Source organism: Callorhinus ursinus, unplaced genomic scaffold, assembly GCF_003265705.2.
Source record: "Callorhinus ursinus isolate GAN/ISIS: 27379988/994484 unplaced genomic scaffold, GSC_fseal_2.0 scaffold11, whole genome shotgun sequence".
NCBI lineage: Eukaryota > Metazoa > Chordata > Mammalia > Carnivora > Otariidae > Callorhinus > Callorhinus ursinus.
Window position 1 is genome coordinate 28,592,813 of NW_027397073.1, and position 14,423 is coordinate 28,607,235.

Here is a 14,423-nt window from a genome sequence, read left to right on the forward strand (position 1 = left end):
TGTGCATTGATTTTGTATCCTGCCACATTACTGAATTGCTGTATGAGTTCTAGTAATTTGGGGGTGGAGTCTTTTGGACTTTCCACATAAAGTGTCATGTCATCTGTGAAGAGAGTTTGACTTCCTCTTTGCCAATTTGAATACTTTTATTTCTTTTTGTTGTCTGATTGCTGTTGCTGGGACTTCTAGTACTATGTTGAACAATAGTGGCAAGAGTGGGCATCATTGTGTTCCCGATCTTAAGGGAAAGGCTCTCAGCTTTTCCCCATTGAAGATGATATTCACTGTGGGTTTTTCATAGATGGATTTATGAAATTGAGGAATTTTCCCTCTATCCCTATACTTGGAAGAGTTTTAATCAGGAAAGAATGCTGTATTTTGTCAAATGCTTTAGCCTGGTGATGGGTATTAAGAAGGGCACATATTGCATGGAGCACTGGGTGTTACATGAAAACAGTGAATCATGGAACACTACATCCAAAACTAATGATGTACTGTATGGTGACTAACATAACAATAAAATTAAATTAAAAAAATAAAGATTGCTTCATCACATATTTGCCTTTGCATTTCCATATGAATTTTTAAAACACATTGTTAATGTCCCTCCAAGTTTTCTCTCTTTTTCTCTGTATATTGAGATTGTGCTAAAACTATAGATAAATTGGCTGAGACTGACAACTGTACCATACTGAGTCTCTGATAAGTGAACATAGTATTCATCTAAGTCTTCTTTGATTTACTTATTAATATTATAGCCTTCAGAATAGGAATTTTGATTTTTCTGTGATTATAAATTGTATCATTTTTATTTAATTTGGTTTTCTTTTGTTACTAATATAGAGAAATACAATTCTTTGAATTTATCAAGGTTGCTAGATACAATAATCAATTCTAATAGTATTTTGTAGATTCTTGAATATTTTACATATGCAATTACCTTGTCCAAATTGTTGACTTTTTTCTTTCCAATCATTATGACTTTCATTTGTTTTTATCACTCTGTTAGAAAGTCTTAAAATATTGAGAAGGGATGATTTGCATTCATATCTTATTTCCAATCTCAGGAGGAAAGCTATTAATATTTTATCATTAAATATGTCTACCATAAATTTTTGTATTCTTCACCAGTTAATTAAATTCCCTCTCTTTTTAGTTTGGTAAAGTTTTTAAAATCATGAAGAGGTATTTTAACTAAACATCTTATTTATGAGTCTACAGAGATAATCCTAATTATTCTCTATTTTTATATTAATGTCTGAATTACTTTAATTTTGAATTCTACAATACCCTTGCATTTTTTGAATAAAGCTTAATTGATGTTTAATATAGTTCTGAATTTGTTTTGTTTATATTATTTTTAGAGTGTTTGAATCTATGATGATAGGAGACTGTTCTGTAATTTTCCTTTCTTTTGGTGTTTCTGTCTGGGTTTGATATCAAGGCTATGTTTGTGTCATAAAAATTAATGATGTAGTCCTCTACACTCTGGAAGAATCTATGAGTGTTAGTTTTTCTTAAAATGTTTAGAATTCATTATTAAAAAAAGTTATCTGAGCTGGGATTTTTTTTTGGGGGGGAAGTTTTAAATAAGGGTTTTGACCTTTGATGGATATTGGGCTATTCAGATTTTCTATTTTTTTTTCCTCTATGATCATTAAGTGGCTATTTAACTGAGAAATTTATTGATTTCATCCAAATTATCAAATTTATTGGCATAAGGCTGTTCATCATAGCCTCTTATTATCTTTAAGGTGTGTAGAATCAGTGGTTTGTTTTTTTTTCTGATCAGTCCTAACAGTTTTTCAATTTTATCATTTCAAAAAGCCAATATTTGACTCTTGATTCTCTGTATTATACATCTGATTTCTATTTCATTGATTTATTGATTTAATTCCTTTCTATTTTTCTTCCTTCTAATTTTTTTTTTTAATTGGTGCTACTTCACATTGATATTCAGCCTTTTTCTCTTCTCTTATTTCCCAGCATTTGCATTTAAAACAGCGTTTCTCAACACTGGCACTATTATTATTTTGGCATAAATAATTTTTGTTGGAGGGAGCTGTCCTGTACATTGTAGTATGTTTAACAGCACCCCTATTCTCAACCCATACATGCTAGTATTACCCTTCAGTTGAGCCAACTAAAAATCACTCCTAGTTGAGAATCACTGAATTAAGGCAACACATTTTGTTCTAAACACAAGTGTTGATATATCTTCATGAATTTTGCAGTTAATGTTTTATAATTTCTAGTTTGATATTTTTGCCTTCATTCTATGTATTATTTAGACATGTATGCCATTCATTTTCAAGTTGCTGGGAAATTTCTTTTTGTCATTCATTTTCAACTTGATTGAAATCTTTTGAAATTTCTGAGGCTTTCTTCATGGTACAGCATGTAGTTGAGTTTGGTAAAAATTTCATGTGTGCGAAAAAGAATATAGACTCTTTTTGTTATGTGCAGTATTTTAACATGACAGTGAGATCAAATTTATTGTGCTTTTCAAGTCTTGTATTTTTTTGGTATATGCAACTCTGAGTCCCTTTTAATGTGTTCCTATAGATTTGAAATTGTCATATCTTCCTACACTGATCTCTAGAATTAAGACATGTCCCTCTATTTCTAACACTCTTGCATTAAAAAGTTCACTTTGTCTGATATTGTAAATATTTAATGTCCCATTTTTCTCAACATTTCACCAACTTTTCTGTCAATGTATTTAAAGTCTAATTTTATAGTCTTTAATCAGTATTTAATTGGAATATTCAGTTGATTTATAGAGTTACTGATAAAAATGGTTATATCTACCATTTAACATGTGTTTTAAATTTAACTTTTTCCTTCTCCCTGGGATTTTTCTGTTTGTTGGGATTATTCAGAATTTTATTCCCTTGCAACCTATCAATTATACATTTTCCTCTTATGTTGATTAACCCCAAAATTAAGACATGTACTTTTTATGTCTAGTAATTATTTTACTGTTTAAGTAATGCTAAAATTTATGAAAGTTTTAATCTCACATACTCAAATTTATTTGAATTTGGTTTTATGCAGTTAATATTTTTACCTATGTATTTAATTTTGTGTTTTCCATTTTGTTCATCCATGTTTCTGCCTGGTATCCTTTGCCTTCTGTTTGATAAACCCATTTTAGTATTACCTTTAATTCTGGTCTACTATTAAAATTTTTCATTTGTTTATCTTTATTATTTTTAAGTATATTTTTCCTAAATATAGAAGTATAAGTTAGCAGGTTTTATTCCCCCCCACCCTTTTAAAGACGCTAATCCATGGTCTTCTGCTTTCAATGATTCTTTTAGTAAGGTAACTCTCTTATTGCAGCTTAACAGTTTTATTGCAGTTCCATGAAGGTTAGTGTTTTTTTTTCTCTAGATGCTTTTGTGATTCTTTTTCTTTGGGTTTCATCAGTTTTACTAAGGAGTGTGTATGTGTGTACACCCATGCTTATTTATATTCTGTTTGCAGGGGTGGGATTTCAACAAGACTTAAAAAAATATGAAATTTATCAGCATTGGAAAATTCCATCATTTTCTGTTTTGATTACCACTTCTGCATATTTTCCCTCTCTTCTAGCACTCCAACTTTACATATGATTTACCTTTTGAATATTTTTAATACCTCTGTTTTTTTTTTCCTCCCTTTCTGTTTTCCTGTCTGTTCTTCAGTTTAGGTGTTTTTAACTGGCCTACCTTTCAGATGCCTACTGTGTCCAATATGCCATGAGACCCATTTGTAGAGTTTTTATATTATATATTATTCACTTATAAAATATACATTTTATTTTATATATATTCATTACTATTGAAAGTATTTCTTTTAATGCATTTGGTTCTATATTTTGAACATATTAAAATCCTTTTCTGCTGATAAACATTAAGGTTTTGTGTTGGTTTGCTAACCTAGGCTATCTTGACTATTACACAGTTAATCATTTCCTTACATACTTTTTAAGTTTGGTTTGGGGATGTTTTCGCTTTTGTAACATACCATGAGACTCATTTATTCATGGAGTTTTTGTTTTAATATTTAATAAACTTTACATCTTATATTTTTAGTTTATATTAATAGACTTTGTGCAATAGTTTTGCAACTTTTCTGCAAATCTAAGACCGTTTCCATATACCCCATAGCCAGGCTAATAGTTAACATTTTAAAAAAATGTTTGAAGATGAAATGATTCTGTAGAAGTCTATGAGGAAAATATATTTATGACATCCACAGTACTGAGAGAAGTGTCTGGCATAAATTAGATCCTCAATAAATATTTCTTATATTAACAGATGAAATGCAGATTGTCCTCAAATATTACAAGGTCTTTGATGCAGGTAAACTAAGATGGTTGCAACAAACTCTGTAGGCAAGGGGAAACTATCTTTTTAAAGATTATTTGATACCCTGAAGAAAACTATAATTTAAAAAAATTAAAGAGATTATCCAAATTTATCTCGGAAAACAACAAAAATAAACTCAAAAATTCAATACTAAGTTCATGTTCTGAGACTTAAAATGACAAAAATTCTATTTCTGTTTCATGAATCAATGTCATAATGTCTACAATCACAGATGTCAAACCCAGTTAATCTCAAACAGGGATGAAATGTGATTGGAACTTATTTTCAATTGGTTTCATAGTTTGGATGAGAAATAGATTTCCTCCAGTTTGTTTTCAGGTCATTAATGAAGTGGCCATTTGAAATTTGTGTTGGTCTTCCTAAGCAAAAAAGGTAGTATTCTACAGAGTATAGTTTTAGGGTCATTCAAAGATCTTCCTAGCCATCAAATTTCCTCCCAATCAATGTATGAAGTTACACCACGGGTGTGGTTTTCATAAAGGTGAGAAACTTATCCTTTCATTACTTGTCCACATTTTAGGTACTGACCTAGCTAGTGGGTATAAAGAACTTTGTAGGGCCTATTGATAGTGAGTTGATTAGGTCCTTCCACATGGAAACAGGAAGCAAGAAACCTGTGTCTAAGAGCTGGATTATATTAGGCTCCCCTTTGCTGGTGAAAAAAGTGAGACTGGTTAGCTGCCAGAACTATTTTCCTTCATGGTTCCCAAGAAAGATGTACACAAAAAAGAAAAGGCCAGGCAAATCCTATACCATTTGTTGCTATAAGGCTTTCCCCCAAATCAATGTAGGCTCCTGGTGAGAGGTGCTTGGCCATGTGGAACTTGCAAGAATTCCTCTAATGAGACTAAGGCACTTCCTTTCCCATGGGAGTTGGCCTGGTTTCTGATGGCAGTGGCTGTCTACATCTTCCAAGAAGTTAAGCATTATGCCAGAACAAAGCAGGTCAGGCAGCCTCTATGGTTGCAGATCTATCTAATCAAACACCTCTATGGAAGAACAAAAAGGGAAATCCTAAAAGAGAAATTTTCCATCCAATATTCTACCCCTAGTACCATGGCCCAAACCTAATTCACCAGTGCTTATCCTCTACCTACACAGGCTTCCAGTAAACTTCTCTCACTTCCCCTCCTCCCATTAATGACACCCTAATCAGTGTTTTGTGTAATATTGGCTCTTTTGCTTTCATGTTCAATCAGGCACAATTTCTTCAACATTTATTCATCTCTTTTTATTTATGTAACAATCATGTTAGTCTGGCATTTGATGTAATGACTTCCTCACCCCATCATTTCAAAAGTATCCCTAGAGCCTAGAATTGTGCCTTACATATAGTATATTCCCAATTAATATTTATTGCATGACTGAATGAATGGATATCCCTTTTCCCATCTTAATCAAGATTCTTTTCCCCTGTCTGTATAATATACTAAAAGCATAGCTTTGAATCCCCAAACTCAGAAACATTTTGTTTCTCATCCTATTTCCTCTCCTTTAATCACATTTTTGAAACTATATCTCATTGTATTTTCCCAAATATCCTATATAATTCCACTATATTGACAAGCCCTAAATTCTCCTACTCTTCTTTTTTCTTCTGAAGTCCAACCTCTTCCTGTGAAAATTCTTCTCCTACATTTAAAACCTGCATCTGGGGACACTTGGGTGGTTCAGTTGGTTGGAAGTCTTCCTTCAGCTCAGGTCACGATCCCAGGGTCCTGGGATTGAGCCCCACATTGGGCTCCCTGCTCAGCAGGAAGCCTGCTTCTCCCTCTCCCTCTTCCTGCTGCTCCCTCTGCTTGTGCTCCCTGTCAAATAAATAAAATCTTAAAAAAATAAAAAGATAAAACATGCATCTATAAAACAAATACAGGAAAATATTTTTTATTCTTATTTGTATTTCTCTTAACAGCATGGTACCTTACACATTTATTAGCTACATAGTAAATAGTATATAGTGAATCTATTCATTTAATCAACATCAATTTTAAAGACCTCAATAGAAATCTTGGTGTATACATAGAACAATTAAGGACAAATCAAGGCGTATTTTCAGTGATTTACAGGGGTTGATAGAAAAGAGTGACATTGTTAGGGACAAAAGTCACACACAAGTTTCCTAAAAGAGGTGGCTCTTGAAATGACCCTTGAAGGTAACACTCTAAGTAATATACCAGATAATATAATATCACTATTCTTCCTCATAAATTAGTATGTTTGTGCAGCATACAAAATTCAAAACTGAGAAGATCCATAGGTATTTTTGAGAATATGAGAGGAAAATGGAGGAGAGAAGTCAGCACTATAGCAAAATCCAGGCAGGTAGAATTCTAGGTGTCCACAGAGAAAGAATCCTGGACAGGAATTTGAGACTGTGCCACTTCATTAAATCATACCATCACCTGGGCTTTGCTTGTCTCACCTATGCAACAAATCCATTTAACTATGTGATCCTTAGGTCTTTCTGCTATAAGATTGTTGGGATTTCCCGATGCCAACACAGGCAAATAGAGAGCTTAAGAGAAAACCAACCAGGTTTCTTCTACAAGGGCCTATTAGAGACAAATCATTTGAGTTGTAGAAAACCTTTCACCCTTTCTGAAGTACTCTGAACATTTCCACACTCTTGAGACTCTTGATGTATACAGTATGGAAGTGAGTGAAGGTTTAAACTGTTATTTGCTGTTAACACATACTGCCTAAGAAATAAAACGATCCCTAAGTATGATTTCTGTGTATAAACTCCTTGTAGCTATTATTGAGCTTGCAATAGGCTCTCCAAACTTCTATTAAAATATCAATAGTATTTTTCAGAGCTTAAATTGAGCAGTGATTTTATTTCAGGCTGATCCTATAAACCACTTTTCTTTGAAGATTCTCTTGTTGTTGCTAAAAATGAAAGCCATTCAAACGAGCAGTGATTGAAACAGTGAGAAAGGAGGGGAAAAAATCAATATCGTATTTTCCAGGGCACTATCTCTGCTTTTGAAAGGAGACCATTAATAACGTGCTTACAGGAGAGGCAGCCAGTTGCTCAAAGTGCATTCAGGGGTGAGCTGAATGGATGGATTTCTGGGAAGCCTCTCATGAGAGAGATTGCTGAGAAGTCAAAGCTCACTGGTGGAATCTACAGCAAGCTGACCAAGGCTCTCTCAGGACCTGGAGCGAAATGGACTGCTTTGCAACCTTGAAGGCATTCTCTTCTATACCTCATCTGAGCTCTGAGACAAAATGGCATGGGGCAAAGAGGGAAGAATAACCATCAATTCCTAGTTATTTATGGGCTTGTTTTGTTTCCCAATCTGATCCATTTAATCAAGACCAAATTCATCAGCTGAGAACACAAACTTAGTGGTGGAGTAATGGCCTTGTCTACATTTGACTTCCATGTCTCACCAGCGTTCCATCTTTGCTCCAGGCTGTTTTCTAGACACAAGAAAAGAAATTTCTAAGGCAGAAAAAAATCTATGGTAATACTTGAAATCTAAGAGATTTAGGAATAAAACATGTTTGTAACTGCCAAATGATAGCTCCCCTCAAGTGAAGAAACTTGAGACCTAATTTTTAATATTCTGGCTTATTAAGGAGAATGAAGGATTCTAATATATAAAAGAAGATGTCAACAAGAATGCTAAAAGAGGAGTATTTTGAGAGAGGGAGAACCAAGTCAAGATGAAAAAGGATGAAAACCCATCATGGGAGAATGAGTAGTACAAATTCAGTCATAGGAGGTATAACACAGACCTAAGGCTGAAGAGAATGCAGTGTTCTATGTCCTAAGGAATAATAGAATTTAAATATGTCAAAGAATATCAGAGTTATTGTTACTGACCCAGAAGGAGGAGATGTGTGATGTGTGTGGTCATTTCCTCCTCAGATTTAGAAATGCTTCTGATATGGGTAACTGAGAGGTAAGTGCACTATCAAGCCCACCAATCACTATATATCTCCTAGTTTAGACTAATAAATAGTAGGCATTATTACAGACAAGTAATTTTGTGAGTTCTTTACCTGGGATTGAGAAGTGTTCGTGAGTGCCGTTCAATACTTGTTTAGCCAATTGAGGGCCACATATCAATTTTGTGACCTATTTAGGTCTTAATTTTTTCAAATGCAAAATGGGTTTAATATTAGCACCTATCTGTCAGTTGTTGAGGGAAATAAATGAATTGAAATAATTGGTGGTTACATATATGATCCTACATGAACATGTTTATAAACAGTGCTCTTGGGAGGTTGTCCAAGATGTTAGCATAGGAAGATTCTGAAATCACCTCTTTCCACAGACACACTGAATCTACACTTTGTATACAGCAATTTCTTCTGAAGAACTAATCACTGAATATCTAGCTTTAGCACAACAAACAATAGAGGGACCACATAGAGAAAGGTAGGAGAGACAAAAACAGAGATGATGGGAACATCACCAGGGATGTGACAACTTGCCCATCCTAGGGCATACCCAGGAAAAAAAATAGTGAAGGAAATCCATCCACCATGTAGGAAACTGTCTCAACTCTCTAAAGGCACAGAGAATGGGCATTTTTTAAAATAAAATTTATTTTCCACCCCCGTTTTGATAATGTGGATAGGAGCAGGATCTCAGTGCTGTAGCTGGACTACTAGGTCCACCCCAGTGAACCCCAAGCCCCTAGACCACACCTCTAGCCAATCTGCTGGGGCCACCATAGTACTCCATGGGACCACCCCTGGCCCATACTGAGTCCAGGTCCAGCCAGCCAGTCAAATATTCCAGACACACACAGTTTACACAGAGGATTCCCCTAAGTCCACTTGTTAAAGATTAGGAGAGGTAGATGTTCTTCCTAATTCATAGAAACATAGAAATTTGAAGAAAATTAGGATACAGAGGAATATGTTCCAAATGAAAGAATAACATAAAACCATGGCGGGTTGGGGGGGGAACCAAACAGAGGTAATTAATTTACCTAATAGAGTCTGAAGTAATGGTTATACCTATACCATAAAACCATAAAAATCCAAGAAAACACAGGCAGTAATTTCTCTGACATCAGCCATAGCAACCTTATTCTAGATACATCTCCTAAGGCAAGGGAAACAAAAGCAAAAATAAACCTATTGGAACTCGATCAAAATAGAAAGCCTCTAAGGAAACTATCAACAAAATAAAAAGCCAACCTACTAAATAAAAGAAGATATATGCAAAAGATATATCCAATAAGGGGTTAATACCCAAAATATATAAAGAATACCTCCCAATACCAAAAAAATCTGATTAGAAAATGGGCAGAAAACCTGATTAGACATTTTTTCAAAGAAGATATACAGATGAACGCCTCATTCATTGTTGGGAATGTAAATTGGTACAGCTACTGTAGAGAACAGTGTGGAGGTTCCTCAAAAAATTAAAAATAGAAATAGCATATGATACAATAATTCCACTATTGGGTGTATACCCAAGAAAAAAAACACTAACTCAAAAAGATATATGCACCTCTATGTTTATTGCAGCAATATTTATAATAGCTGAGAAGTGAAAGCAACTTAAGTGTCCATCAACAGATGGACAAAAAAGAAAAATGGTATATATATATATATATATATATATATATATATATATATATAATGTAATATTACACAGCCATAAAAAGGATGGCATCATGCCATTTGAGACAACATGGATGGACCAAGAGAGTATTATGCTAAGTGAAACAAATCCAACTGAGAAAGACAAATACCATAGGATTCCACTCATAAATGGAATCTCAAAAAAAAAAAATGAACAGAAAGCAGAATCAACTATAAATACCAAGAACAAACTGTTGCCAGAGGGGAAGGGGTTGGGGGTTAGGCAAAATGAGTGAAGGGGAGAGAGACACAGGCCTCCAGTTACTAAGTCATGAGAATAAAAAAAGAACATAAGGAATATAGTCAATGATATTGTAATAAGGATGTAACGGGGACAGATGGTAGCTGTATTTGTGGGGAGCAGAGCATAATGTATAAATTTGTCAAATCACTAAGTTGTACACCTGAAATTAATGTAACATAGTGTGTCAATTATACTCGAATGAAAAAAATAATGGTCATAAAGATGCTTACTGAACTTGGGAGAAAAATGGACAAACCCACTGAGAACTTCAACAAAGAGTTAAAAAATGTAAGAAAGAACTAATCAGAGTTGAAGAATACAATAAATGGAATGAAAATACACTGGAGGGAATCAACAAAATAAAAAGATATATGACAACAAATTAGGGGGAGTAAGAATGTAGTGCTTTTAGAATACAGTCAGACTTAAGCAACTGTCAGCTTAAAATATACTGCTACATATAAAGGTCAATATATATGAACCTAATGATAACCACAGCCAAATCTACAATACCTAAAAAATAAAAAGCAAATATAACATCAAAGAAAAACATCAAATCACAAGGGAAGAGTCCAAGAGAAAAAAGGACAATAGAAGAACTATAAAAACAACTGGAAAATGACAAAATGTCAATAAGTACATATCTGTTAATAATTACTTTAAGTGTAAATGGACTAAATGTTCCAATCAAAAGACAGAGTGGCTAAATGGATAAAAACAAGACCCATCCATTTGCTACTTAACAGAGACTTCAGATTTAAAAAACAGACTGAAAGTGAAAAGATAGAAAAAAAATATTCCATGCAAACTGAAACAAAAAGAAAACTGGGGTAAAAATACTTCTATCAGAAAAAATAGACTATAAAACAAAACTTCATAAAAAAATAGGAAATGATGTAATGAAAAAAGGGGTCCAAGAAGAGGACAAAACATGTGTAAATATTTATGTACCCAAAATAAAACCTAATTATAATAGAACAAATGTTAATAAAGGGAGAAATGGATGGTAATACAGTAGTAGTAAGAGATGGACTATAATACCCCACTTAAATCAATGGGTTAGACCGTCCACACCAAAAATCACTAAGGATGCCATAGCCTTAAATGACACATTAGACCAGATAGACTTAATCTATAGAACATTTCATCCCCAAACTGCAAAATACACATTCTTTACAATGCATATGGAACATTCTGCAAGATTGATCACACGTTAGCATGCAAAACAAGTCTCAATAAATTCAAGAAGACTGAAATCATATCAAGCATCTTTTCCAACAACAGTATGAAATAATCAATTATAAGAAAACTGGGAAAAACACAAGAACATGTAAATAACATATTACTAAACAACCAATAGTTTGATGAAGAAATCAAAGAAGGAAATTAAAAAATGTCTTGAGACGAATGAAAATGTAAAGACTCTATGGGATGCAGCAAAAGCAGTTCTAAGAAGGAATTGCACAGCAATACAAGCCTAATTGAAGAAATAAGAAATATCTGGAAAAAAAACACTCCAACTTTATACCTAAAGGAATTAGTAAAAGAAAAAGGCCAATGTTAGGAGGAGGAGAAATGAAAAGATTAGAGCAGAAACAAATGAAATACAGACTAACATAGCAATAGAAAAGATCCATGAAACTAAAAGCTAGTTCTTTGAAAGAAGAAATTTGACAAACCATTAGCCAGATACATCAAGGGGGAAAAAAAGAACCCAAATGAATAAAATTTGGAAAAAGTTCCAACTTATATCACAGAAATACAAAGAATCATAAGAGACTACTATAATTATAAGCCAACAAATTGGTAAATCTAGAAGAAATGAACAAATTACTAGAAACACACAACCTTCTAAGACTGAATTACATAAATAGAAAATTTGAATAAATTATAAGTAATGAAATTAAATCAGTAATTTAAAAACTCTGTCCCAAAAGTCCAAATTGAAATCATATATCAAGGACCTTTTTTGACCACAATGATAAGAAACCAGAAATAAAGTATAAGAAAAAAATCTAGAAATAACACACATACAAGAAACCTAAGCAACATGTTACTAAACAATGAAAGGGTCAACCAAAAAATCAAAGAGAAAATTTAAAATGCATGCAGACAAATGAAAATGAAAACACAATGGTACAACATCTTCAGGATGCAGCAAAAGCAATTCTAAGAGATAAGTTTATAGCAATACAGGCCTACCTCAAAAAACAAGAAAATTTTGAGATAACCTAACTTGCACCTAAAACAGCTAGAAAAAAAAAAAAGAATGAATAAAGCCTAAAGCTAGTAGAAGGAAGAAAATAATAAAAATTAGAGCAGAAATAAATGAAAGAGACTAAAAAAAGAGAGAGAGAAGGTCAATAAGACCAGGAGCTGGTTCTTTAAAATGATCAACAAAACTGATAAGACTTTAGCCAGACACAAGAAAAAATAGGACCCAAATAAATGAAATCAGAAGTAAAGGAGGGAAGAATACAGGCGGGTGGCAACAGGGAGCTGGAGGCCAAGAATTATTTGGAAAAACATCGGATTATGGAGTTGCTGAACTATCTCACCAGTGCCCTGCTCTTCTTCCAGCCAGGAAAGCCAAGAGAGTATTTAATGTCTATATTGGAACGACTGAGAATTGCCAAAATAACAGGCGTGGCTTTTCCTTTCTTTATGGATCACTCTAACATTGTGTCTATGTTTGAGATGATGGACACTTCAAATAAAGGCACTATATCATTTGTGCAGTACAAAGAAGGCCTAAAAACCCTGGGTCTGTTGAATGAAGATGAAGTTTTAAAAGATGATGGACATGTAATAACTTTGGAAAAATTCAGATCTGAAGTGAACAAGAGGACAGAGAAAATATGGTCAGCATTTTAATAACACCATAAGTCCAAGCTAATAAATGATTCTATAAAGTTAAAAAAAATAAAGTAGGGGAAAAAAACTGATGTCACAGAAATAAAAGGATTATAATAGAATCTTATGAAAAATTATATGACAACAAATTGGAAAATCTAGAAGAAATAGACAAATTCCTAGAAACATATAACCTACCAAAACTGAAGCAGAGAGAAATATAAAATGTGAACAGACCAGTTGCTAGCAATGAAGTTTAATTGGTAGTCAAAAAACTCCCAACAAATAAGGGTCTGCGACCAGATGCCTGCAAAGGTGAATTCCACCCCACACATTTAAAGAAGAGCTAATATGTATTCTTTTCTATTTATTTCAAAAGAAAAAAATAGAAGAGGAAGGAAAGCTTTCAAATTCATTCTGTGAGAGCAGGATTACCCTGATAACAAAACCAGATAAAGACAACACTACAAAAAAAGGAAACTGCAGGTCAAAATCTCTGATAAACATAGATACAAAAATCTTCAACAAAATATCAACAAACTGAATGCAATAATACATTTTAAATAATCATTCACCATGATCAAGTGGGATTTATTCCCAGGATGCAAGTGTGGTTTAATATTTGCAAATCAATCAACATGATAAATTATATTAACAGAGAGGATAAAAACAAAAACCACATGATCATCTCAATAGATTCAGGAAAGAGCATTTGACAAAGCACAATATCCATTCAGGATAAACACTCTCAACACAGTAGGTTTAGAAGGAACATACCTCAACATAATAAAGGTCATGTATGAAAAATCCACAGCTAACATTATACTCAATAGTGAAAAACAGCTTTTCCCCTCAGATGAGGAAAAAGACAAGGATGTGCACTCTCACCACATTTATTCAACAGAATATTGGAAGTCCTGGCCATAACAGACAAGAAAAATAAAAGTTATCCAAATTGGTAAAGAAGAGGTAAAACTGGCGCTATTTGCAAATAACATGATACTAAAATCCTAAAGGCACCACCAAAGAGTTTTCAGAACTGATAAATGAATGTAGTAAAGTTGCAGTATACAGAATCAATGTACATAAATCTGTTGCATTTCTATACATAAATAATAAAGTAGCAGAAAGAGAAATGAAAAGCCCTTACAATTGCACCAAAAACAATAAAATAGCTGGGAATAAACTCAACCAAGGTGAAAGGCCTATACTCTGAAAACATTAAGACATCATTGAAAGAAACTGAAGATGACACAAATGGAAAGCTATACTAGGCTCATGGATTGGAATTCATATTGTCAAATGTTCATACAATCCAAAGTAATGTATAGATTCAGTGC

At 33.4% G+C, this 14,423-nt stretch overlaps 1 protein-coding gene across 1 annotated transcript; it reads left to right on the plus strand.

Moving 5' to 3' along the window:
• The first annotated feature begins 12,678 nt into the window (after window positions 1-12,678).
• Window positions 12,679-13,116, plus strand: LOC112835306 (EF-hand calcium-binding domain-containing protein 10-like). The gene has a single exon (XM_025886865.2). It carries the CDS (start codon window positions 12,679-12,681, stop codon window positions 13,102-13,104), a length of 426 nt encoding a protein of 141 aa, XP_025742650.2. The 3' UTR covers window positions 13,105-13,116.
• Window positions 13,117-14,423: the final 1,307 nt, after the last annotated feature.

Coding starts and splice junctions, on each gene's coding strand:
- LOC112835306 (XM_025886865.2), top strand. CDS start 12,679: ATGAAATCAGAAGTAAAGGAGGGAAGAATACAGGCGGGTGGCAACAGG.